Genomic DNA, 26560 nt, shown 5'->3' on the forward strand with positions numbered 1-26560 from the left:
AGAGAGTGACTAGTTAACATCCACAAAGATAAATGCTAGAGGATGGTCTATCTTAACTAGTGGGGAAAAAAAAGAGAGCGAGAGAGCGAGCGCGCGCTCGCGCGCGATTGATACAAGTTTTGAGCCTCGGCGCTTGCCGTCGCCCACCCTGCTGCGGAACCGGCCGCGCCTGCGCGCTGAGTGCCGGAAGGCGGTGTTTCAGCCAGCGGAACAACGCGGCCAGTGGCTCCTCAAAGCCAAGCCGGGAGTTTTAGCCACCATGAGTCGCAGTTATAATGATGAGCTGCAGTTCTTGGACAAGATCAATAAGAACTGCTGGAGAATCAAGAAGGGCTTCGTGCCCAACATGCAGGTGAGGCGGGGGTGCAGGGCCCGTGGCTGGGGTCCGCAGCGCCTCCCTGCCCACCGGGCGGGGCCTCCTCCAACCCCTCCAGACCCCTAGCGCGCGGGGGCCGCCCTCGCCCCCTCCGCCAACGGATTTCCGCCAGGTCCCCGGCGTCCACCCCAAGTTCCCCTCCGGCCTGTGAGTTCTTTATCCTTGCGGACCCAAGGTCTCCGGTGGAGACGTCCCGGCTCGGTGAGGGTGAAGAAAGCGGAATGTGTCCAGGGCATCCACATAAATACGAAACTGGCCTTTGCAGAGCGTTTTCACACGGAAGTCTCATAAACGGACCGTTCTGAGTCTTGGAGACAGCAGTGGTCTTCCACTAGGCGGTCAGCCAGTCCGGAGTGGAGTTGCTTGGGCCGAACGCCACTCCTCTGAGTCATGCTGGTCATTTATGTAACGTTTACGGACCTGTGTTCACTCTACCAAGTTTTTTAGTTCACCGTACTGTTCTTTGTGGGGTGGGCGGTTTTTTTTTTTTTTTAATTGACAGGCGGAGTTTTAATAGAACAGTCTTGCTTTTCGAAACAGACGAGAAAGGTGACAGGGCGGGGTGTTTTCTTTTTCACAGGCGCTGTCAGTAGGGCCTGGAGGGTCAGTCGGTTGCACAGCTTCCTTCACTCACCTAGTAGAAGCTCAGCTCAGACATGGTGTACAGTTCGTGTCTTCTTCGTCTAACAGGATGATGTATTCCCAACGGAGACTCGGGACCCTGATACTAGAGGGTTTGAAAACCTGGTCTCTGTTATTTTGGGGCTTCCTTGCCATTTGTGATTACTATCTTTAATTAAAGTGAAGAAAGAAAGCATTTGTGAGGTTTTGGTGCATATGTTCTTAAATGGCTTTTGAAATCCGTTTAGATACCCTGCATGTGTACTGAAGGTTTGTGATTCTGCGTCTTGGTTAAAGTTCTTGAGAGCCACTCCACTCTTTAACTCAATATTATTGAGTGTCGCCTATGAGCAAAGCACTTAGCTAGACGCTGAGGGGAGGAAAAGCCCATAGCGGTAAACCTCCTTTTTGCTCTGTTTTTTTTCCCTTGGTACTTTCTTTTTATGAAATCCGGTTCTCTGAATGGAGTAGAAAATAAAAAAAAACATATGACCATCCTAAGAGGATTGTGACACACATTGTCATGTTTTGACAGCAGTTCTCGCTTAACTTTTAATTCACACTCTCCTGCTAATTCTGCATGGGAGCAAGTCTGATTTTGCTCAGCACATTCCATTAACTATTTAAACGGCACTTTGCTACCACCTCTCTCGGGAATGGAAAGTTGAAACGTTGATAATATTGCTCTTAAAAAGTTACTGACCTTTATGCTAGGCTTGTGTGGAATTCCCATTCTCTTTAAGAGTAGCGAATTTCACACTTAGAATTCTCATCTCTCTCTTAATCTCCATTCCTCTCACAAGAACCATGTGCTGCGCTAAAAATTCCTCTTTGTTGCTTAAAAACAGTTCTCTCCCGTCTTTATGTCATCTTTCCATTCAGCTCCTGAGTATGTTGCCGTACCAGTAATGTCTTTTGTTTTTAAAGAGCCAGCTCCGTGTTCACAAAGGGAACAAACTATGAAGCCCCCCCACGCCGTCATCCTAGACTGTTGAGCCCCTCCTACATCATATTTTTCTGTAGAACTCTGTGCTTCTATTACAGCACTTGCCTCCTTGCACACTCTGCGTGTTCTAGTCTGGGCCACAAACTAGACTGGAAGCTGCACAGAGGGACAACGTTGCATGGTTTCTATATCTCCCCTACTGTCCAGTACAGTGCCTGCACATAATGAGTCCTCAGTAAATGGTGAATAATAAATGCGACCCTTTAGAAAATTGTGCTGGAGACATTTTCCATCAACTGGTATTGTTAGTCTCCCAGTGGTAAGATGCAGAAGTTGTCCTGATAAATCAATTTCCTTGTTCAGATGGTTATTAAGTCTTTGGTTCTTCACTCCTTGGCAGATCCTTCATAATATTTGATCTCTGATTAACATGTTCTCGCCTTTGGTGTTACATAATTATTTCTTCCATTGTCTTGTGTGTGCATCTATCATCAAGCTTTTTTATTCTCTTAAAATTACATAGATTGTAAAACTAAGCTTTTTTTTATTCACTGTTTATATAAGTACAGATTTGTAAATCAGAACAGAAGACAGTAAAGTGTAGTGTGCTGTTGTCTTAGACATGGAAAAAGTATGCTTAGGTCAGATGATTGCATTTGTATATTTAGATCTGAGTTTTTGATTCTTTTTTTTTCAAAACCTACTGATGTTTTAGAAGCACAAGAATACTGAGACCTTTGGCTTTAGTGAGAGCGTTGTTGGAAGACTTTTCTTAATCACACATGCACACAAAATATTTTACCTGTTGAACTTTTAAATGTGGCTTATGAGAGTAGGAGAATAAACAAAATGATTTGTGGAACATTGTAAAATACATTTTAAAGATATATTTAAAGATGGGAACATCTTGTAGGAAGTTTTCTGCTACTAAAGGTAGTGTGAAAGTGTTTTATGAAGAGTAAAGCAAAATAAATATTGTCTGCAGTGTTTATATTCTATCCAGTACTTATATATCAGGTCCGTGTGCTCTGACATAATTTTTCCTTTTCTTTAATACCAGGTTGAAGGAGTTTTCTATGTAAATGATTCTCTGGAAAAATTAATGTTTGAAGAATTAAGGAATGCCTGTCGAGGTGGTGGTACGTAAATTATAGAATTTTACATGTGGCAGTACAACTAGTGTGTATCATGTGGCCTGAAAATGGTAACTCAGATAATTAAAAACACAAAAGTATTGTCGAGGAATGATCAAGACTTGAAGTGAGACAAAAGCCTGTTACTTATTTGTGATCACATTTTTGGCCACCTGGCATTATAAAAAGCACTTTAGCTGGATAGACCTGGTTGGTTTTGCACCTAACCTCTGACGGTTACCATAAGAGCAGCCATTTACTGTGCACTTACTATGTAAATGTACAGGCATTTACATAGCTTATGGCATGTAATTCTTGGAGTAACTCTGAGAGGAAGATATCTCCATTTTACAGATGTTTAAGTCAAGGCTCGGTGAGGTTAAGTCATTTTAGTTCATCCAAGGCTATAGTTTCTCAGTAACAGAACCAGAATTCAGATCCAGTTGTGTCTAATTACAAAGTCAGTATACCTTTAGTCTCACTAAACTTCAGTTATTTCATCTGTTAAAAAGAGTTTATCACACCTATCTTGCAAGACTACCGGGAGATATAGAGATATATGTATAACATTCTGATGATGGTGGTGAAATAGAAGTCTAGTTTTAACCCTTTTATTTTAGGTCAACCAACCTAAAATAAATTTCACCTCTGTCTCACCAGGGCATGCTGACTTGTCTAAAATGATGGGCTGTTATTACAACCCCAGATCCCCTGACTTTCCATGCGGTGTTTTCACAACACTTCCTAATTGCCCTTCTTTGTCATTTAGAGTAAAACTAATTTTTTTTTTTAATAAATATTATGAACAGTTAAAAGGATGCTTATTTTATATTGACAACATAAGATGTAGTGATTATGTTTTACAACTCCAAGTACAGTATTTGCAGGCAACCTTCATGGTCTGCACAGAAGACTGACGACATGCTTGTAATTAGTCTGGTTGCCCTCACTGCTGTCCTGTGTGTGTGCTGCCTTCCTTGCCCACTTCATCTCAAACACACTCATGAAGACTTTGTTGTTGTAGTCCTAAGCACTACCCCTTCATTTAATCCAGTCTAGAAAAGTTTGACTATATTTCTGCCAAAAATCAAATGTGTTCACTTTTCTCACATTGAAATTTTGTTTTCAGGTGTTGGTGGCTTCCTGCCAGCCATGAAACAAATTGGCAACGTGGCTGCCCTGCCTGGGATTGTTCATGTGAGTCTGTATTCAGAGCTTTATTCACTTATATTTTCTTTTAGTCTGAAAGTTTATTGAATAGGTGAATGGCCATGCCTAGCTGATAGTGGTATCATCTAGACAGTGACCCTCAAACATCTAGAAATAACTGTGGAATTTAAAGAAATAATTGAGTTTGGGTAATATCTCAGTTTCTGGTTGCCTTTGGCCAGAATCTCTTAAGTGTTTGAGAATCTTTGGAGTAGAGTTCATTCTCTTGTTTCTTGTTGTTGTACACATTATTCTTGTATTAGTGTACCACACTTTCACAAAGTTTCAGTGTGGCCCCATTCAAGAGGAAGATTGGAAAGAAGTATAAGGGTTAGGACTGAGGGAAGGAAGAGAGGTGCACAATATAGCTATTGAGGATATGATTGGAAAAGGAGGCTGGTGGGGATGCTGGGGATAGAAATGGGGCCCCAACCCGAGTCTACATTTCAGATTCCACCATTAGGGGTAGATGTTAAATCCAGCAGACATGTTTTAAGGTCTTGATGCAGGTTACTATGTTCAGCACTTGTGGGAAGAAATGAAGAGACATGGCTTGTACATTTAAGGAAGTGTTCAGGTGTCTGCATATATCCCTACCACATTGTGATCTCCATTCTCTGAGTCAGGGTACTTCCCTAGGCCCCAGATGTAGACAGTGTACAGTTTTCATTCCATCAGATGTGTTACATTTGTCTGATTTCTTAAACACGGAGGACCTTTGTAAATCTGGCATTTCTCTCCTGTCAGGCTGACATGACCACAATTTGTCAATGTCTAAGCATCATCTTTAAAATGTAATAGTATTAAAATTAGTGTGTGGTTCTCCTATATCATGTTGTACTGAGGCGTTTCTCCTTTCAGCTTTCTTAGTTAATGGTCAGGATTTGAGGGGCGAGGAAGGTTGTGGATTTTTTTGCCTTTTGGCTGAACTGCAAGTGGATCTTAGTTCCCTGACCAGGGGTCAAATCCATGCCCCCTGCAGTGGAAGCAGTGTTAACTACTGGACCACTGGGAAAATCCCAGTGGTCAGACTTTGTAAAAAGTCTTTCCTGCCATATCTAGCTTTATGATTAGGAATTTTTATACCCAATTTCCACCAATAGAGAAGATTTCATGAAAATAGAATCTTGATTTGGGGAAGGTTTTAATTCCCAGTATGTTTTAGAGTGAGATCTGTCAGGCAGCCAGAGTCCCAGGTGGAGAAAGCTGTATTTCTTTTTCTGATTTTCTTTCAGCGATCCATTGGTCTTCCTGATGTCCATTCAGGTTATGGGTTTGCTATTGGAAATATGGCAGCCTTTGATATGAATGACCCTGAAGCAGTGGTATCCCCAGGTAAGGCCACTGTGCACGTCTGCTGTCAGGCATGTAGCTTCTCAGAATCATAGCCTTTCTAGAATAGATTGTGGTTGCTTTGTGTGTGCATGTCAGCCTCATCATGTTCTATCATTTCTTTTCTTCATTTACTGAGAGGATTAATTGTGGACACTTGGAGGCTATTAAAATATCAAATAAAACATTTATTTATTTAAAACTATTTGAGCTCCTACTTTGTGCCAGGCATTATTCAGACATTGGCTACAAAACAAACCAAAACACTTCCCTGGGTAATGTGTCATCTTTGTGTCACAGTTACCTCTTGGGCAAATTGGAGCTAATGATATTACTTAGGACATAATATTTTTGTGAAGATTAAATGCATTAAGCTATGCTAAAATACTTAGTACAATGCTAGACACTTAGGAAGTACTTGATGAGCATCTGCTCTCATTATCATCGTTATTATCCACTTCTAGTACACTTCTTTTCTGCTGTGGTATGCTTTCACTGAAAATACTTCACACCAGAAGTAGTATCTTTGCTCTCAAGAGTCTGGAAAAAAAGATGAAAGTATAAATTACATGTTGAGAGTTTTGGTGGACAGGATCACTTTAGAGCAATCCTCTGCCAAGAATAATGAGAAAAGCTGTGTAAAATTTTCAAAACAAAACCAAAACACATCTGTTGAAACCATAAGAAAACTGTTGAGACAGTAAGGATTTGTGAGGCTAAGATCCAGAGAAAAAGTGCAGGTACATGCGCCCAGTGTTTAGCACTTGTAGTTTTTCTTTTGAGGTCATGGGAGATTTGTCTTTAAGGACACGAATGGTGTGGACAATCCTGTTACAGACTTGACACCGTAACCTCAGAGATATGTGTGTGGTTGTATATGCACCCACATTATAGTGCATCCAAGAATTGTAGAATACACATTCTTCTCAAGTGCACATAGAATGCTCACCAGAACTAAACCACGCACTGAGCCACAAAGATGGTCTCAAATTTCAAAGCATTGAAATCAGAGTAGGAGTTCTCGAACTTTAGACTTGAGACCTTTTTACATTCTTAAAATTATTGAAGGTTGGTCTCAAAGGCTTTTATCGATGTTTACCTTACTGGAAATTAAAACTGAAAAAGTTTAAAGCAGTAACACGTAAGGACACTTTTCATGTTTCATTATGCCTCACAGCAAACATGTTATCACATGTCATGTAGCCTTTGGAAAACTTCACTGTACAGTAGAGAGGATGCATTTAAAAGGCTAATAAATGTCTTAGCATTGTTACATAGTTAATCCTAAAGACTTGAAATGATCTCTGGGCCATACCTAAGAACCACTGATACAAAGAGTAGTATCCTGCCACAGTGGAGTTAAGTTAGAAATCAGGAACATTAACAACTAAGGGGAAGAAACCCCATATGTTCATAAATTGAGCAGCATGCATTTAAATAACCTGTGGGTCAAGAAAATCATAATGGAAACTACAAAATAATTTTAACTAATGATAATTTTTAAAATAACCTGTCTAAAAATTGTTAGTATTAATACCATCCTTGGATAGAAATACACAGCCTTCAGTGCACAGATTACAAAAGAAGAAAGGCTGCAGTATCAATGATATAAGCATCCATCTCAAAAAGTTAACAGAAAGCATAACCAATTAAATCCAAAAAGATAGAAAGATGGAAATAAGAGCAAGATTAATGAAACAGTATACAATGGAAAGGATCAACAAAGTCAAAAGTTGGTTCTTTGAAAGGACTATAGAAGTCATGAACCCTTGATAAGAGTGACAGAGAAAAAAAGAGCAGCACGTAATTCACATTTTAATCTCTGGTCTAAATGTTACTTATGGTTATCTTTGCCTCCTTGGCCCACAGAGTACCTTTAGTATGTGTTTAAATTATGTTGTGAGCTACTTTGTCAGCTACTTTAAAACATAGTTATCTTTAAGAGTGGCTATCTTCTAAACCCTTTATTCATAATGGGTAACCACTGGTAACAATGCCTAAGCACCTGGTTTTGCTATTATTTAACTTAATTTTTCTCTATTTTGTAGGTGGTGTCGGATTTGACATTAACTGTGGTGTCCGCTTGCTGAGAACCAATTTAGATGAAAGTGATGTTCAGCCTGTGAAAGAGCAACTTGCCCAAGCTATGTTTGACCACATTCCTGTGGGAGTGGGATCAAAAGGTGTCATCCCAATGAATGCCAAGTAAGAACAAAAGTTTCCAATATATGGAATGAGAGAGAATAACCACATGATCCTCACGTTCATTTTCAGTGTAGGACGTTTAGGAGACAGGGATTGTTCAGTCACTTTTCAGTAAGTGTAATGAGTTGGTTTTTTTTTTTTTTGAGTTGTTTTTTTAAGCATGAGATCCATAACGTTTGTTAGAAACATTAGTCAATTCATGTTCATTGTGACAGCCTTTGACATACAGTTCTAAACAGAATAATATCCACTGATGTTTACTGAGCATTTCCTGTGTGCAAAGCATTGTGTGGTGGTGGATGTGTATATCATTTTTTGTAGGTAATAATGCTAATATTTTCCCTGGTTTACAAGAAAGGAAACTGAGGTTTAAAGAGACAATAGTAAGTAAGCTAATAAGTAAAGTCAGGGTTCACATCGAGGATCCTTTGGCTTCAGAGGTTATATTCTGAACACCACTGTCCTTTGTCAGTGAAGATGTACTTATTGACGACCTTCCTTTTTGGGTAATAGCCCTGAGTTTGTTCTTCACCTACAATATGTATTTCCAAAGTAGAGAGTTCCATGTAAGACTACACTGCAGTGGCCTTTCCGTGGCCATTGATACACTGTGTCATGTCTCGTGTAAAACTGTCCACCTTACACTTTACAGGGTATGCTTAATAAGTGTTCCTCTTTCATATCTTCTGTTTTATCTTTAAAGTTTGTGTGAATTTTGTGTTCTATTCAGATACATGTACAGACATCAATATTAAAATATTTTAGCTATTTCCTGTTATATACAACTCCTATTTACCAAAAAGCAAAATACAACTCCCCAAAAAAACACTTAGAGTAAAACTGATACATTTGGAAGATGCTTATTCTGTGATTTTATGTGGTCCCTGACATGTAGTTCCACTTTGAAAAGCGTGCTTGAAACATCTAGTAAATTCCAAGCATCTTTACAAATATTTTTGATATGAATTTTGTCCTAATAGGTAATGTTTGAAATGAGCTGTTTGGGGAGGGCACATTGATCACTGTAATTGCTCCTGATAGTATTTTGAAAGAGGGCTGGACCTTAGGTGAAGATGAGAGCTTTTTCCTTCTAGGAGTTTAATGTGTATACACCTCAACTTCAAAATGCAGATACAGTATAGCTTGGTAGTACTTCTGTGAAGGTAGGAATAAACCTTAAAATTTAACCTATGTTGCCTGAGGACATTGAGATAGCTTTATTTATTACTTGTAATTTTTCATAAGTTACTATGAAAAGTTAGTGTTAACTGTGGTAAAGTTGGTGGTAGATAATGGTTGTTGGTTATAGTTATAAATTTTCTGTGGCTGCTTAATCACTGCATCATAGAATTCAGAATCAGAGAGGTAAATAAAATTTGAAAAGTATGAGGGGCTGTAAAAGTGTGAAGAACTATAATCATCTCCAATGTGGCATTTAGTACTTTAATATTCAATTATTTATGAAACTGCTTTCCTCAAAAAACTAGAATTGCTAATAGCACGAACTATGTCTCACACGATGCCTGAGGCACAGGCAATAAAGGTAGTGCTTTCCTCTGCCGTTTGAGATGTGGTCATTCTTAGGTTTTGATCTGACTTGGCTGTGAAGTGACCTTCACCTTGTTACTCACTCAGAGACTTGGAGGAGGCCTTGGAGATGGGTGTGGACTGGTCCCTGAGAGAAGGCTATGCCTGGGCAGAGGACAAGGAGCACTGTGAGGAGTATGGAAGGATGCTGCAAGCTGATCCCAATAAAGTCTCAGCGAGGGCTAAAAAAAGAGGCCTTCCCCAGGTAACACTCACTTTGGAGGGGAAATGTTCATTTTTTTCATGTTTTTGGGGGGGGTGGGGGTGGAGAAAAAGTCTGTCTTCCATGTGTGGAGAGTATATCCCCAGCTTTTTTCAGAGTACATTGAAAGGAACACAAATTTATTTATACTTCATTCTTATTCTTTTAAAAAGCTGTCAGGAGCTTGTAGATATTCATAAAATAAAATAAGGTGTCATGAATTAGAAATGAATGGGAAGAAAATGGAATATGATTATAAGGCTTAAAATGTATACCAAAATTAGTTAATGTAGAAACTTTGACAATCTACAGATTTGGCTGAAAGTTTTCTAGCATCTAAGTTGAAAACAGATATCTTGTCGGTTCGTGGTGTCCATGAGATAAAAATATACCAGATGTTTGAAATTTATGCAAATTGTGATAGCTTTGCCACTAATTCACTATGACCTTAGGCAAGTCTCTTGCCTTCTGGGTCTTGTTTTCTTAGCTGAAAATTGAGATAAAAGTTAAAACTAGGCAACCTCTGAAGACTCTTGTTGCGTTGCCATTTTCTGGGTCCCTAAATCATCTAGTAGCTCCAATTATGGGATATATCCTTCCAGCGATGTGTTGTGTAAGAGTCAGCATTGATCAGAGTTCATCCCAAAATTTGACCATTCTCTCCATGATGTTTAAATTGTCCTGTGAGCCATCTGATGGTCTGAGTTTAGGTTGATGAAGCTTTAAATGTGTTGTACCTCAAGCAAATAATGATATAGCAAACTGCAGGAACTGCTGTACACTATTTTAATTGTGTGGAATACTACTTGAAATAAATGAAACCTTTCTAAGCTTAGAAGTTTCTTTATTACATAAAACACTACTTGTGTGGTTATCTTTTTGTTGACTGTTCCTACCTATTTGCTTTTTAAATGGATTTTTTCAAACCAGAGTAGCTGCTGTTTTATCAAACATTCTCACTTTTGTAGTTGGGGACTCTGGGAGCAGGCAACCACTATGCAGAAATCCAGGTTGTGGATGAGATTTTCAACGAGTATGCTGCTAAGAAAATGGGCATTGACCATAAGGGACAGGTGTGTGTGATGATCCACAGTGGAAGCAGAGGCTTGGGCCACCAAGTCGCCACAGGTATATTCTGGACCTAAGTTTTGGCTTGGTGCTAAAAAGTACATTTTATGGGGAACGATATAGAAGTTTAAGGGATAAAGTGCTGAAAGTGTACTTGTAGTTTTTTACCCTTGTTCTCCTCTCTGGCAAATTAACAAATTAACTTCACTAGACCTTAACTTGCTTGTTGGAAAAAAATAAGAATAATAATTATTTTGTATGGTGTTGTAAAAGCTCCACTTTTTATGTTTACTTTACAGATTACTATTACTGTCTGACCAAGAAAGAGCAATAAAAATCTTAAATTATAGAATTTATGATAGATGCAGATTTATCAAGATTGGGTGTTATGATGGATTCAGTGATGAAATAGCAAGGACTCTGCCGTCAGATTATCTCACGAGAGAGATGTCATGTTTATTAAAAAGAAAAACTAAAGACAAAAGATAGTAATTGATAAAATACTATGGAAGAGACAAAATGTTTGGGTAAAAGATTTTAGAGGTGACTTCATAGACAACATTTGAACAATCATATGTGCATGACATTCATGACCAGAAGACAGCATAAACAAAAGCAGGAGGCAGGGAAATAAAGGTCATTTTGGATGGTTCATAGGATGTGTGAAAGGGTTTATGGATATAGGATAAGTTATATGGGCACATGGAAATTATAAACTCTGAGTTACAATTATGGTTCATCCTTGTATGTATGTTTCATTCTGTGGGAATTTAATGATTTGTCACAACATGGCCTGTTAGGGTATTTTGTCTAGCAGGTGTATGGAGCACTGACTAACATTTCTGAACTGTCTACTGAGTATTTCTCTACAGTTTATCACAAATTCGATTTGCGTGCAGAAGATCTAGCAATTTGTCTCCAGTTCTTTTAGGTTAAGTCACTGAAAATTATTTCCAAAAGCCGTGATAGTAATACATGTTTTACTACTTCTCATTCACATGCCAGGAAAAGAGTAACTCAGACCATGATGTTGCTAGTTCTGTACACCTCCGTTCCCCTTACAAGTCCTAGAGAGCAAGTGTTCTCTTTGGAGTCCACATGCATTGTGTCAGACAGCTCTGACAGAAGATTCTCCATAAATACATCTTAACCAACAAGTAGATGAGCTCAGAAACAATTTAAAGGGAAAATTGTATTTTACTTGTTTGTTTTTAGAATGGTTTTGAATATAGCCTACCTTTCTGCAGTAAATCTGAGTTACAAAGGGAAAGCCGGCTGACCTGGACTTGCTGCTCTCTCCTTTCAGACGCACTTGTAGCTATGGAAAAAGCCATGAAAAGAGACAAGATCATAGTCAACGACCGTCAGCTGGCTTGTGCTCGGATCGCTTCCCCAGAGGGTCAGGACTACCTGAAGGGAATGGCAGCGGCTGGGAACTATGCCTGGGTCAACCGCTCTTCCATGACCTTCTTAACCCGTCAGGTACAGTTGCAGCTGCTCGTCTGTTCCTGGTTACACATGAGGAACTTAAATGATTTAAAACAGTGTAATCAACTCAAAGCCTATATAATTTGGTTTTGGTGTAATAGATATTCAAAATATTGGCGAAGAGTCCAAGCTTTTGTCATGTCCTTAAGCTCACTCCATAGGGTATCAGGAGTGGGGAGAAGAGAAACTAAAATTATTCCTAGAATTTGCCTTGAGCAGTGGAGAGGGTGGAAGTCCTGTTCCCTAAAATTCAGAAGGCTGAGGAGGAAGTGCTTTGAAGAGTGAAATCAAGAGTAGTTGTAATATTTTTTTCCTCCCTGAAGGGTTTCTTTAAAAAAAATTTGGCTTTGCTGGGTCTTTGTTGCTGCTTTCAGGCTTTCTCTGGTTGCAGAGAGCAGTGGCTGCTCTCCAGTTACGGAGAAGTTACGGGCTTCTCCTTGGAGGGGCTTCTCTAGTTGCAGAGCATGGGCTTTAGTCCTGTGGGCTCAATAGTTATGGCCTGTGGGTTTAGTTGCCCTGTGGCTTGTGGGATCTTCCCGGACCAGGGATTGAACCCGTGTCCCCTGCACTGGCCAGTAGATTCTCAGCCATTGGACCACCAGGGAAGTCCCAAGAGTGGTTGCAGTTTATTCGGTGAAATTTGCTCTGTGGTCTAAAGTCAGTTCTTGTCCTTTGTGTGAAGATTAATAATTTTGTTAATTTTGAACTCTTAGATCCCTCACTCCCTTCAGGAACAGAGCTTTCAGAATCAGTAAGTTCTGAAGAGCTAGTTCTGGCCACTATTAACATTAAGCTTTCTCTCTCAGGCTTTTGCCAAGGTCTTCAACACAACCCCTGATGACTTGGACCTGCACGTGATCTATGATGTTTCTCACAATATTGCCAAAGTAGAACAGCATGTGGTGGACGGGAAGGAGCGGACTCTGTTAGTACACAGGAAGGGGTCCACCCGAGCCTTCCCTCCTCACCATCCGCTCATTGCGGTTGATTACCAAGTACGTACTGAGCCATTTGTGGTTTTAAGCAGTGGGGGCATGATTTGGACAGTTCTAAATATGGACGAATTTAAACAGGAAAGCAGCAATTGTGAAAAGAAAACAGTCTGTCATCCATGAGAACAGTGATTTCCAGTCTTCTCTGAAGCACAGCTTTACCCTTCTTCTGTGCTTGCAGTGTGCTGTCTAAACAATGCTGCATGGAGAATATTCTGCTCCATTAAGATAACATTAAGATTATCTCTTTAAGGCCTTTGAATGATTAGAAGACAGGGTTAAGACTAAACTCAGTCTGTTTCATTCCTCTTCTCCTTTTGATATCTGGCTGTGATCAAGTTAGAAGGACCCTTAACCAGCCATTTCACAGATCAGGAAACAAGCCTGAGAGGGCAGCTGCCACGCTTGCTCAGAATGGTTCTTCCTAAAAACACTTCCCTACACATCTGAGTTTTGTTTTGCTCTTACCTTTGGTCTGTCTTCTATCTTCCTGGTCCTCACATTTTCCCTCCCATCCTCTACCCTTACCTCTCAGTTATCAAAGAATCAAAATACTGTCTTAATGTAGTTCTAAGAGCAATGCATTTAGAGGCCCAGGCTTCTCCACAGTCCTTTAGTGCAAGAGGAAATCTAAATCTCAGGCATGGAAAGTTCATGCATTTCTGAATGTTAACATGTTTGATTTGTGTACTTCCTCAGCTTACTGGACAACCAGTGCTCATTGGTGGCACCATGGGGACCTGTAGCTATGTTCTTACTGGTACTGAGCAGGGCATGACTGAAACCTTTGGAACAACTTGCCATGGAGCGGTGAGTTATGAAAACAGAAGCTCACTCAGAAAGGCTCTCTTCAGTGTAGTCGTTGCTGTGCATTTTGATGGGAAAACATACTTGAAAGTGAAAGTGAGGTCGCTCAGTCATGTCCAACTCTTTGTGATCCCATGGGCCATAGCCTGCAAGGCTCCTCTGTCTATGGAATTTTCCAGGCAGGAACACTGGAGTGGGTTGCCATTTCCTTCTCCAGGGGATCTTCAAGAGCCAGGGATCGAACCCAGGTCTCCCACACTGCAGGCAGACTCTTTACCGTCTGAGCCACCAGGGAAGCCCTTGGTTGAACATTAACAAAGTTGAGGTTTGGATTTGTCTTGTCTTCTACATGAGTTTATCCCCATAATATATACTGTCTAGTGAATATATACTGTCTAGTAATATATACTGAGGTCACCAAGTATCTCAACCTTAGTGAGCTCATCGTATGGCTAGGGACTGTTCCTCAACTCTGAATCCACAAAATGCAGATTGAGAAATTGTCACACTAGCATAACTGATAAAACAATCTGATGCAAGTTTACCTCACAGTGTTTCTCAGTGATTTACAGATCTAGCTGTCAGCACAATTTGTTCCTTACTGGGTAGATCCACTCAAGATTTGGAGGAAATGCCCGATTTTGCAAATCAGGACCCATGTGCAGACTGCTCACCTATTTCAGTATATTGCCTCTTCTAAGCCAGGCGTTGGTAAACTTTCCATAAAGCACCAGACAGTGAACACTTTAGGCTTTTTGAGCCAGAAGATCTCTGTAGGAGCCATTTCATTGTGCCATCTTAGTAGAAAGCAGCTGTACATAAACAAGTGGGTTTGCTGTGTCTAATAAAACTTTATTTACAAAAGCAGGTAGTAGGCCAGATTTGGCCCCCAGACCAGTTTTCTAACTGCTTTTCTGAGCCATCAACGTTCTTAGCTGGTGATGGAGTGGAAAATAGAAACTGTCTAGGATATCTTTTCAGTCGGACAGGCCCTCACACACATATATATAAACCGTACTATTTTTGCCTCTGACCCTTTCTTGTTTCCAGTTGCCTCTCAACTCCTAATTTTTAACCCAGTGATCAAAATCATCTTCCCTCACACACATCAACAATGTTTCAGGACATTTTTTATTGTCACAGTCAGGGAGGGGAATTTTGCTGTTGGCATGTAGTGAGTAGAGGCCAAAGATTCTGCTAAATGTCTTACAGTGTGTATGACAGTTACCTAATCCAGGATGTCAGTAAGTGCTAAGGCTGAGAAACTGTTTTAAATCACAAACAGACAATGTGATGATAGACTTACCATTTACAATTTTAAATTAACATATTTGTATTTACTTGATCATTAATAGTGATCAAAATCACAAAACTGAATCTTAAAATGCTTTGTAAATGCAAATTTGTTTTCCACAAAGATATGATGAATCTTACAACAAAAGGCACATTATAAGGTTGATGAAATAGGAAAAGATTGTTTTTTAATTCTTTTTGTAGTTTAAAAAGAAGTCAAGGAAAAAGCATATAATCCTGAGGGTTTAAATAATTGCTGAGATTGAACATAATTTATAAATGAAGTTCATTCCTTTCCCAACCTAGGGCCGTGCACTGTCCCGAGCAAAGTCAAGACGTAATTTAGATTTCCAGGACGTCCTCGACAAATTGGCAGACATGGGAATTGCAATCCGTGTCGCCTCACCCAAGCTGGTAATGGAAGAGGTAAGTGAAATTTTGATAAGTATGCGCCATAAAGCTGTTCATAATGTATGCCAGTATACAGAGCCAGCAGTTGTTACTATTGCTAATAGAAGTATCCTTGAGATGAAAGGAGGTGAGATCTCATGGGGTTTGTCTTTGCTGGGAGCTCAGATATGATGAAATCATCATTTGAGAGAGAGTGATTGGCTTAGTGAAATTTAGGTGATTGGCAGGACAGTATCAAGGATCCACTTGAACTTAAATTCAGTGATTGGGTGTTTTTCAGCTACGTTCAACTCTATAGGTGGAGGCGTGAAATAGATGTTGAGTTTCCTTTAGCCGGGGTTGCACGTACAGCACAATGAAAGATAATCAAGGTTGTTGATGGGTTGCAGAAAGATTGTGGGTCTCGTGAGGTTTCCAGGATTGTTGGAGGTGAAAACCTAGGCTGTGTTCACCAGCCTGGGATGTTGGGAGCTGAGACTGGGGGAGTTGTAAGCGTTGATGATTAGACCTGGGATATGACTCTGGGACTGAATGGCTGAGGTAAGCATTGAAGGAGCAGCAATCAAGGAACTTGGAAACCAGGTACTGAAAGGATCCTCTTCCTGGATATTGAAATTGTTCAGAATTATAGCCAGAGAGACTGAGGGTGACCCAGGAGCTAGAAATCTTCAAGTAACAGTGGAAACAGATTCTAGCAGATGATTGCAGCAGGAAGAGTAGTAGGTGGTATAAAGGATGAGTGCACAATTCAGAACTGGGAGAAAGGAGGGAAGATGGTCTGAAAGGAACCAGGAAGAGCAGGGACACCTGTCCCACCTCTCAACCTAACGGCATGACCCAGCTTGGGAGAGAAAACAGCTGCCACTTCAGAAAGTTGGAGGCAGAAGTAACATCCTCTGGGTAGATCCATGTTTCAGCAAGAATAAGAAGGCAAAGAGAATGTTTAAACAGGAAGGGAAGAAGTTCTTTGCCTTTGACTCAGTGAAAAGGAGTTCAGGGGGTCACAGTGGAAACATTTCAGAAACTGGAAGGGAATGAGAGATGGGCTTTCAGAAAGGGATGTGCACACAGCCCCATGGGATTCAGTGAGAGTTCTAAGCTTGCTGTGCTGACAGGCATGGAGATGAAAGGTGTGTGTGAAGAGGTTTGTTCTGATGGTGGCGAGACTGAAGGAGGTGGGGAGGTCTCAGTGGAAACCACAGAGACAAACTGTGTGTAGGTGTATGTATATATACACATGTACATATGCATGAATACAGTGTTAGTTATATATGGGAGTGTAATAACCTTTCCTTATTGTGAAGGTATTATGTGTTCATTCCAGGAATTTTGAAAACTATAGAAACATAATAAGAGAAAATCAAAATTGTTAATAACTCCACCATCCAAAGACAGTTACCACTAGAGAATGATTTGGTACATTTCCTTTCAGTTGGATATTGGTGTATGTGCCTTATTCAATTACATTTACTACTTTTCCTACTATGTAAATGATATATGTTCTTTGGGGAAATTTAGAGAAATACAGAAAAAATATAAAACAAGATGAGAATGTTTATCATACTGCCCCCTTACCAACACTGAACTTAATCATCTTTTAAATCTTTGCTTATTTTATAGGCAAAAAAAAAAAACCCAACTCAGTGCTGTTTGAATATGCATTTCTATAATTACACATGGAGCTTACTACTTTGAAAGAGTCCATTTTAAGTAGACTTTTGCACTGTTTAACTCCACCCCTACAGGCCCCTGAGTCCTACAAGAACGTGACGGATGTGGTGAACACCTGCCATGATGCCGGAATCAGCAAGAAGGCCATTAAACTGAGGCCAATTGCTGTTATCAAAGGATAGAACCCTGACCACGGCCACCGGACACCACTGACCCTCCCTGAAGTGGAAGTGGACAAAAACGCTCTTCAGACATCAGACTCGAGCCCTGAAAGGTTCCAGCGTATGCAGCTCTAGCTGCCTGTTCCAAGGTGGCTGGTGGGGCGGCTTCCAGTTCTGGAGTCAGTGTTGTAAACTTTCCTTCTGGAAGGAGTCATGTTGCCCCCACTTGGAAAGAAATGTATATGCTTCCTCCCTGATTATCCCACAGACTTTTAGAAGAATCTGTTAGGGGGTGAGGCTAAGTCAAGAAACTGCCTTACTCAGTCACACGAGTCTTTTGTCATCAGAATGAAGTTCTTTACGCCAGCCTCTGTTTCCAGCCTGTGAGGTATTGTGAAGAACGTTCCATTAAATAGGAAGGTTTTGGAATGTCTTTTTCCCTCTGTCACTTTGTCCACTTATCCACTCTTAAACTGCCTTGTCCTGCCCTGAGCAAAACCCTAAATACTATTCTTTTGTTTTTTTTTTCTAAATACTATTCTTACTTGGCATATACAAATGGGTCAAAGCAGGATGTTGAACAGATGGATAATGGGACAAGTTAGAGAGGAGGGATGTGTGTGGAGGTGTAGGGATGGGTACCCAAAAGAAAATAACTCTTCATAGACTTGTTACCTTTGTCGTTCTAAATATAAGGCAGAGTTTTGACTTACCTGTAAAAATGGCATCAGCTGGTGTCTGTCATTAATTAGGCCTGGTCAGGTAGACTTTTCTTGAATAATAACTTACAAAGCAGCATCAGAGAAGCCCCACAAAATACTGAGTATCTTTACATTTGCGATTGAATTACTATAAAACATCAAATGGCCACAGCTGTGATGCTAATGGTTACTCTGTGTTGACAGGTTGACTAGTCTTGTGCCACCTAATCAGATGAGGTGCTATGTACTATGATACCCGAAGATGTTAAAGTTATAGGTTACTAAGGCCACAGTTGAGTCCAGACACTAAAATGGAAAAATCTAATAAAGTTGTAGTATGTTGTTTATATTTCATGCTTAATGTTTCATAGCTTAGGACAGTATTTCCACTTGATTCACTTTGGTCAGTGTTTCTGTTTTCTGATTTTCTCCCCAGTTGCTTTCAGAGATGTGCCTTAAAGATATTCTTTTCTAACACTTATCCCTCAACTTACAATAAAATCCCCCATTGGAGTATCTTCTAAATGCCAGCTAGAGAAAAGCAGACTTCCTCTGAAAAAATGTGACATGAAATAGCATGTCTTTACTTTGAGCACTCAGTAACTTTAATGGGTTTAGAGTTTGAAAGTTACCAATAAGTTAGTAATCTTAATACAGTAATTGTATATTACTTGTGCCTCTGGGTTGGACCAGTGATCATTGTGCACAGATGAGTTACGGATGCAGGTTACCTGTGGACACTGGAGGGCATTTGAGGATGAGAAACAGGCTTCTGGCAGGTGCTCAGTTCTCATCTCTAGAGATGAGGCAACAGTGAGTATCAGGGTGGACTCCCTCTAACTGGGCTTTCCCAGTGATGTCATTTAGCAAAGTCTACTTGCAGAACTGTGATGTCAGTGCAGGAAATGCTGCCGGTCACCCAAGATACATATGTTACATCCTATTGGACACTGAAAGTCACTCTGGGGGGCGGAGAGGGGAGCAAATGAGGTAGAGAAATAGAAATGGTTTGTGCCATGGCATTTCTGTATTATAAGCTTTTCTTACATGTAGCTTTTCTCCTAAACTTGGCCCTATTAATGACCTTGGGAGGTAATGGTTAATATTTTGAGTTCAAAAAGAAAACTACAAACATTGTTTTCCTTGTTCTAAAGATGTCATTTTCTCATTTGAGGCAAAAGCCATTTAAAAATGAATGTTCAAACAAAGTTGAAGTAACCAGCTGTTTCTATTGCTCTAAATGTTCCCCATGCCTGGGCACATGGACACAGCTGGGAATGCACTTTGATAAGGGACTGTCTGATTTCACCAGGCATGAAATGAGTCTTATTACTGTGCACGTCTTTTTCAGGCCTCTAAAGTCAGTAGGTTTATCAGTAATATCTTTTTGAAAAGCACTGACATTCACACATTGATGATGGACTGTGTCATTCCTGCCATCAACATGTGGCTGCGAAAACCAGTTTATGAGACATAAAATATGAACCCTCACTAATTTTCTAATTTTGTGAAATGTTTTGTCGAGCAACAAGGAACTGAAGGTTCAAATATTGAAGTAAAATCTTGCAGATCTTAAGATGCTCCCATTTTGATCTTCATATAACCTTTAAAAGCTTACATACAAGATAACTTTTTTTTTTTAGGTTTTCCTATTTTGTTCTTAAGACTGCTTTTTTAAAGTTACTTTCTCCAATTTCTGAAAATTGCTTTTAGCATCATCTGTATTGCTGAAGTGTTTACAACTCGCTGTGCCTGATACTCCAATACAAAACTCACATTACCCCTTCTGTCCTTACTTCTTATTTATGTCCTTATTTTTGCTTCTGTTCCATTGCTTGACTACATAGGATTTTCACGTTGTCCAGAGAGCATGATTTGAGTCCATCTGGATCAGCTGAGTATGAAGATGCTATTAATTATTAATCAAGCACCTTGGAGTGTGCCAAGTTATTAATAGTTTCTGATCTTTAAAGGCCCTTGCTTTGAAACTAATATCTGAAATACCAGTGATCTGAAGATAGTGTTGTAAGGAGGACATATCATAGAGAGGTGAGTGGTGATTGCAGTTGCACCTTACAGATAGAAGTGTAGTAAATGAAAAAAGTACCAAGCATATAGTAGGTGCTTTACACGTTAAAAGTCACCATTCCTGCTTTGCAGTGTACCCAACATTTTTACATATGGTTTTATTCCTTAATAAATGAGGGAGGGCTAGGCAGGATTGATGCCCTTACTTAGCCTTGAAGCAATCTCAGAAGACTGACCCCTCTGCTTCCCATTAGAATATGGGAGTAAAATCTCTGAGGAGGGAATGAAACTGGAGGGAAGGGGGCATTCCCCTTTAAACAGCCATTAAAAGAATGACAGCCATAGGATGTGACAAAAACTGGTTAGAACCAACTACCAACTAGATCCAAGATGGCAAAAGCTTCAACTTCCAGTGGGCCTTGAGCCTCCATATATGCTTATTGTAATATATTAGCATATGCAAAATGACACCCACCAGTGCCATGACAGTTCCAGGGCCAACCACTGAAAGGCCAAAAAGGGGGCAGTGGCCCAATTCCTGGACATCGCCGCCTCTTCCCCGTAATAGTTGGGATAATCCTCCCACTCATTAGCCTGTGAAATTACCCAGCCCGCAAAAACTAACCATTCCATATTTCAGGGCCTCTCAGCTTTTCAAATGGACTGTATTCTGTCTATGGAATGTGCATCTCTCTAAATTCATTTGTTACCTATAAATAAACAAGCAAGCCAACAAACAAATGAGGGAGGGTGGGAGAAAGGATTATGTGAGCCATTCACTTAAATTTAATTAGGTTTGCATGGTAGGTATTATCCCTTCATTACAAATTGGAATGTAGCCTGAAAGATCAAGTAGCTTGCCGAAGGGCACCAACTAATGACAGAGCCAGGCATGGAGAACTAGGTATTTTGACTCCCAAGTTTAATTTTCTTTCTTTGACTCCTCGGAGCGGCTGTTCTGTTTGAGATTTGTCTAAGTCATTTGAATCCGCACAGGGCTGCTTTAGAATAGTAAGAAGAGATGTTGATTGAAAATCAGAGTGAAAAGTCATTGAATTAGAAAAATCCTTGCTTTATTTTTCTTGGCCATTATTGCCACCTGAAAACATATTTATGCTTGTTTATTGACTCTTCCGTATAGGCAACTAGTAAATATTTTCTGATTGATGAATGGATGGATGAAGGCCATCCATAGATGGTTTACTACCACTGATCTGTATGATACATTAATGCCCTAAATTTTAGTTCTTCATCTTTAAAATGAAAGTGACATGTAATACATACCTCGTTGGACAGTTGTAAAGATCAAATGAGAATAACACATAGAAGGGCCAACCTGCTGTCAGGTAGGCCCCCAGGAAATGTCAGCTGATGGAGAATTTCTGTTACTAGAGGTCTTTCAAGAGAGAATAGATGTGCTTTTGCCCTGCATGGGTAAATCCTTCATCTCACTAAAACTCCTGGGGTTGAATCAGGTCATTTCCCAAGGCCCTTTCTAGTCCTGTGATTCTGAGACCTGATTCCTTCTTCAGAGGTGTTTCTACTGTCAGGGATATAAGCAATGGCTTCAGTGCCCCCTTAAAGGCTTGCTTTGCAGGCAAAAAGCAGTTTGATTGTCCAGACACACTTCTGCTGCTTTTTTAAGTTTCATTTTGACCATGGTTAATGACAGTGACTAACCCAACAAGAAAAGGCTGCTGACAGGTTTTTGGCAAAGGACGCAGCTAAATAGCTCCGAACAGATTAAAAATCATTCTCACCACCCAGAGAGCCTGTGCGTAAAAATAAACACAACTCAGCAATGATAATCAGAGACCTGGGAATGGTTCTACGGTTTCATGGACCAATAAAGCAACGTCAGGCCCTCTGCCCTCTCCTAGAAGCCTGTCTGCATGATGGACATGAGAGGGCTGGCAATGGCCAAAAGTGAAGGGTCACGAAGTGATCATTCTGCGAAGGATTCCACTGATCCACATTTCCATTGAAAGTCTCATTCCCAAGGTGACAAGTGGGAGTGTTACCCATTTTGGGAGAAGACAATGATAACTCTGGGAGCTTTGAAGAAAACCTTTGTCTAGACAAACAGCTTGGAAAGCTTTTGAAATGCACCATCTGAAACTGTGGCTGACTTGGTTATAGCTAGGTAACGCTGACTCATCCTATGAAATACCTTCCCTGACCTGATGGGACTTTGGTCTCAAATTCAATTAAGGTTTATAGCACCTGGAGTCAGGAGGATGAGTGTTAAGTTCAAGTGTCCTGAGTTGAAGGTATGTTGTTTGGTTGCTAAGTCATGCCTGACTCTTTCGCGACCCTGTGGACTGTAGCTCACCAGGCTCTTCTGTCCATGGTATTTCTCAGGCAAGAATACTGGAGTGGAAAAAAAAAAAAAGAATACTGGAGTGGGTTGCCGTTTCCTTCTCCAGAAGATCTTCCTGACCCAAGGATAGAACCTGCATCTCCTGCATTCTCCTGCATTGCAGGTAGATTCTTTTTTTTAACCACTGAGACACCAGGGAAGTCCTTTGAAGTTTTGTTACCCACAGATCAGAAATGGCTAGACCAAAGAAGCACACGACATCTCTCCAGATCTAAACAGGCAAAGGGCATCTCAATTCTACTCCCCTCCACACCTTGTTCCTTTTTCCTAAGTTATTTTTTCTTCCCGTCTCCAGATGTTGGTACAAAAGTAAGAAAATACGACTGTTTTTTTCTTTCTCACCAACCCTTGATACATTGCATCTCCTTTATACCAGTTCTGGGAGGAGGAGCCAAGATGGCGGAGGAGTAGGACGGGGAGACCACTTTCTCTCCTACAAATTCATCAAAAGAATAACTGAACGCAGAGCAAACTTCGCAAAACAACTTCGGATCGCTAGCTGAGGTCATCAGGCATCCTTTATACCAGTTCTGTAAAAGTTAGTCTCTCAAAATTTTTTTTTAGCCCTAGAAGCTACAGAGAAAAAATTAATTATTGAGCATCTGTTATTTGCGTATATTACCATTATCTCATATAATAAACACTGGTGAACTTTCATAGTTAATTATAATCACAAAATTATAAAAAATACAAATATCATTTAAGTTTCTGTATCATCACAGGAGTTTGTGCAACTTTTTAACGAAGTCATTAAAAACCGAATTCCATGCTCTTGAAGCCAGACATTTCACAGGACAGTATTAAACTCTACAGCCATACTTTCCACACAGCCCTTCTCTCATTGTCATCGCTGTTCCTACAAGTGGCAGGCATTTGCAGACGTCTGCTTCATCTTCTTCAATGATTTAAAACACCCACCTTAGTCTCAGCTGGTTACCTTCTAATCTGGTGCCCTCCCAGATCTTTAATATTGCCAGTTTCTAGGACCTTCACCTCCACCTGACTTCAGACTCCTTGAAAAACGTTGTCATCCGTGGGCTTCTGTGTTGACTTGAACTGTTTGTAAGGCCTCAAGCTCAGAACTCTGATGTGCCATGCTCTCCTCCAGCTGGTCCCCTTTATATCAGCCCAGCTCTCCTACTCTGTTCACTGTGATGCGTCTTAAAAGGGCAGTCTTCAGCCTTCCCTCTGCTTTCTCACCCCACTCGTTTCACAAAGGTGATCTTTTAATGGTGATCTTTTAATGGGTCCCTCTCACATTTAAATCCCCTGACAGCTCTGACTCATATGATGCTGTCCACTCCCTCCTCCTTGCAAAATGACATCTGCATTTGATTGCCATGATCTCACACAGCCTGTTTCTCCTTCCAGCTCCTTGGTCCTCTTCAAAGGCATTTTTCTTGTGCCACTCCTTCACAGCAGGCCTTCTTTCCCTGGGAAGTCTCATCTACTTCTTGTTCAGTCACCAAGTCTATATGCCTGTGCCTCAGCCTACAGCTGTCCTTGATTTCCCTCCTGACTGCACTGTCAGCATTGTCAACTGTGTGCGGGAGTAACCTATTACTATAAACCCAGTGTCTCCCAAAACAAGACATGTCTCTTTTCAACCTGCTTTCTCTTTTGTGTTTTTGACTTCAGTTGTTGAGAACTCACTAGGTGCATCTCTTAACTTCTTCCTCGTCCTCATCCACCACCCCATCCTCTATGAGTAGCCAAGACCCATCAATGCTACTCCCACTTTATCTCCCAATCCATCCCTTCCCATTCTCACCGGCTCTTTGTTTAAGGCCTTTGTCTAAGCCCTCACTTCCTCTTTCTTCATGATTGCAATACCCCGTTGGTCTGCCGCTTACCACCACCAGAGTGATCCTCAGCCACAGCACTGAACAGTTTACCCTCTCTCCAAGCACCCCCCCCCCCAATTTTTTTTTTCAATAGTTTGCCACTGTCTACAAAATAAACTTCAAGTTATTTTCACCTGGCTTTCAGTGCCTCCCAGAACCTTTTCTCAACCATCATTTCTAATCTCCTGTTACTCAGGTTCTGTTCTCTAAATGCAGTTCCTTGCTTTTAGGGAGAAATCCAGTGTATTCCATATGCCTAAGGCTACATCCCCCAATGCCTTTCCTCCTCGTCCTCTGCTCATCTGAAGCTAGAATAAATGCCTCTTTTCTCTGTGTCATAACATTTTTCATTTTGAACACCAGTTCCAACACACACCCTTTTTTCTTCATACTGAGGTTGAAATGGGTTCATTTTTCTTCCAGATCGTAAGATTCTTCAAAGTCTACTCCACATAAGATTATGAAGCTTGCCTTTTTAAAATGAAGCATTGTGATAGCAGTTAGGATTCAGTAAAGCGTAAACGGCTGCTCTGGGACTGGATCTTTCCAGTAGGAAGAGATGACACAAGCACAGAGCCACTGAGCTGTGTGGCAGGAAGTGGGTCTGTCTTACCACCATGTTTCCCCTAGTCTAGGATTTCACACAGATCAGAAGAAAGGCATCTTCCAGCTTGAAGGCCTAAAAGATCATGCAGTCCAATCTTCATGTGCTCTAGCATGGGGACGTGAGATCACTGAAGTTAGGGACTCGCCCAAGGTTACCAGATTGGTGAGAGACCAAGCCAGAGGGCAAAGTTGCCCACACCCCACGACAGCCCCTCTGCCTTTGCACCCTCAGGGTGGGGGTAAGTTGTCACAGTTGTTAATCAGTGTTATGAATATTCCAGAAGCAATACAGTATAATTAATTACTATATTTGGGCTGAGTATCCAAAGAAACAAGATCTTGAATGACACTAATGTTTCTCCTTTCATGAAGGCATCATTTCCCTAAAACTCCCATTCACTCCATTGCGTTTATGTCACTTGGTAATTTTGTCCTTTTTGAGTCTTTTTTTTTTTTTTCAGTTTTGCCACACAGCTTGCAGGATCCTAATTCCCTGATTAGGGAAAGGACCTGGATCCTCTGAGCAGTGAAAGCTCAGAGTCCTAACCACTGGCCCACTGGGGAATTCCTGAAAATCAAATTGTTCCATGGTTAGTTAGATGTTCAATTATAGAAGGCGAAGATTGAACATTTTAAGAGGTCTTATTCTTGGATTGGCATGCCTCCCTATGCCATTAGGAAAGTTGCAGAAAAACTGCCTGATTTTTTTTCCCCCTTTAAAAAAAGTTACATGATTGACATGGGATTTTATTATTATTATTCCAAAAGGTTTCTCAAAATCATTGCTTTATTCTCAATAGGACTGAAAACAAAAGTCTCACCAGATGTCTCTCAAGGCATTTTATCCAGAAAGAAAGTTCTGTTTTAAAACTGCTTTGTCCTCTCCCCCCACCCCTGTTTTTAAAAAAAAAAAAAAATATTTGTTTGGCCACACCAGGTCTTAGCTGCAGCACTCGGGATCTTTAGTTGTGGCATGTGGGACCTACTTCCCTGACCAGGCATTGAACCTGCATTGGGAGCTTGAAGTCTTAGCCATTGGACCGCTAGAGAAGCCCCTGTTATCTTTGTAAACCACTCATGTCCGCCAAGTATAGTATATTTATTCACACATTTCATAACACATATTTTGAAGAAGTAAATGAAAAAAAAAATATTTCTTTTTTCTTGTATTGAAAGCAACCACATAACCTGTACAGATTAAGAAAATATACTTTATTATTATTATTATTACTACTATAGAAAAGAGAATGTCAACATGCCTGCCCATTAGCTGGAGCAGAAAAAAGGAATGAACAGTGTTATCACCTATAGAAGACTCCTGAGAAGAGTCTCTCAAGGTTCTCCAATGAACAGCGTGGTTAGTTCGCCCCTCCTCCAACTCAGCCAGGAAGGTATAATAACATGAGTTTTCTCTTTTTCTTAATTAGAAAATAGATCTCATCTATACATACTTGCTTCACTGAAACCCCCACTGGAGTAAGAACGGCTTGGAGAACAAA

General features: G+C 40.5%; 1 protein-coding gene across 1 annotated transcript; it reads left to right on the forward strand.

Moving 5' to 3' along the window:
* The first annotated feature begins 184 nt into the window (after nucleotides 1–184).
* On the forward strand, nucleotides 185–18552 carry RTCB (RNA 2',3'-cyclic phosphate and 5'-OH ligase). Its single transcript, XM_043881525.1, has 12 exons — nucleotides 185–352; nucleotides 3004–3082; nucleotides 4206–4273; nucleotides 5521–5620; nucleotides 7666–7822; nucleotides 9458–9614; nucleotides 10580–10739; nucleotides 11986–12161; nucleotides 12974–13162; nucleotides 13859–13969; nucleotides 15566–15685; nucleotides 17416–18552. Exons 1-12 carry the CDS (start codon nucleotides 260–262, stop codon nucleotides 17521–17523), a joined length of 1518 nt encoding a protein of 505 aa, XP_043737460.1. The 5' UTR covers nucleotides 185–259; the 3' UTR covers nucleotides 17524–18552.
* The last annotated feature ends 8008 nt before the right edge of the window (nucleotides 18553–26560 follow it).

This window comes from Cervus elaphus, chromosome 22 (assembly GCF_910594005.1).
Source record: "Cervus elaphus chromosome 22, mCerEla1.1, whole genome shotgun sequence".
NCBI lineage: Eukaryota > Metazoa > Chordata > Mammalia > Artiodactyla > Cervidae > Cervus > Cervus elaphus.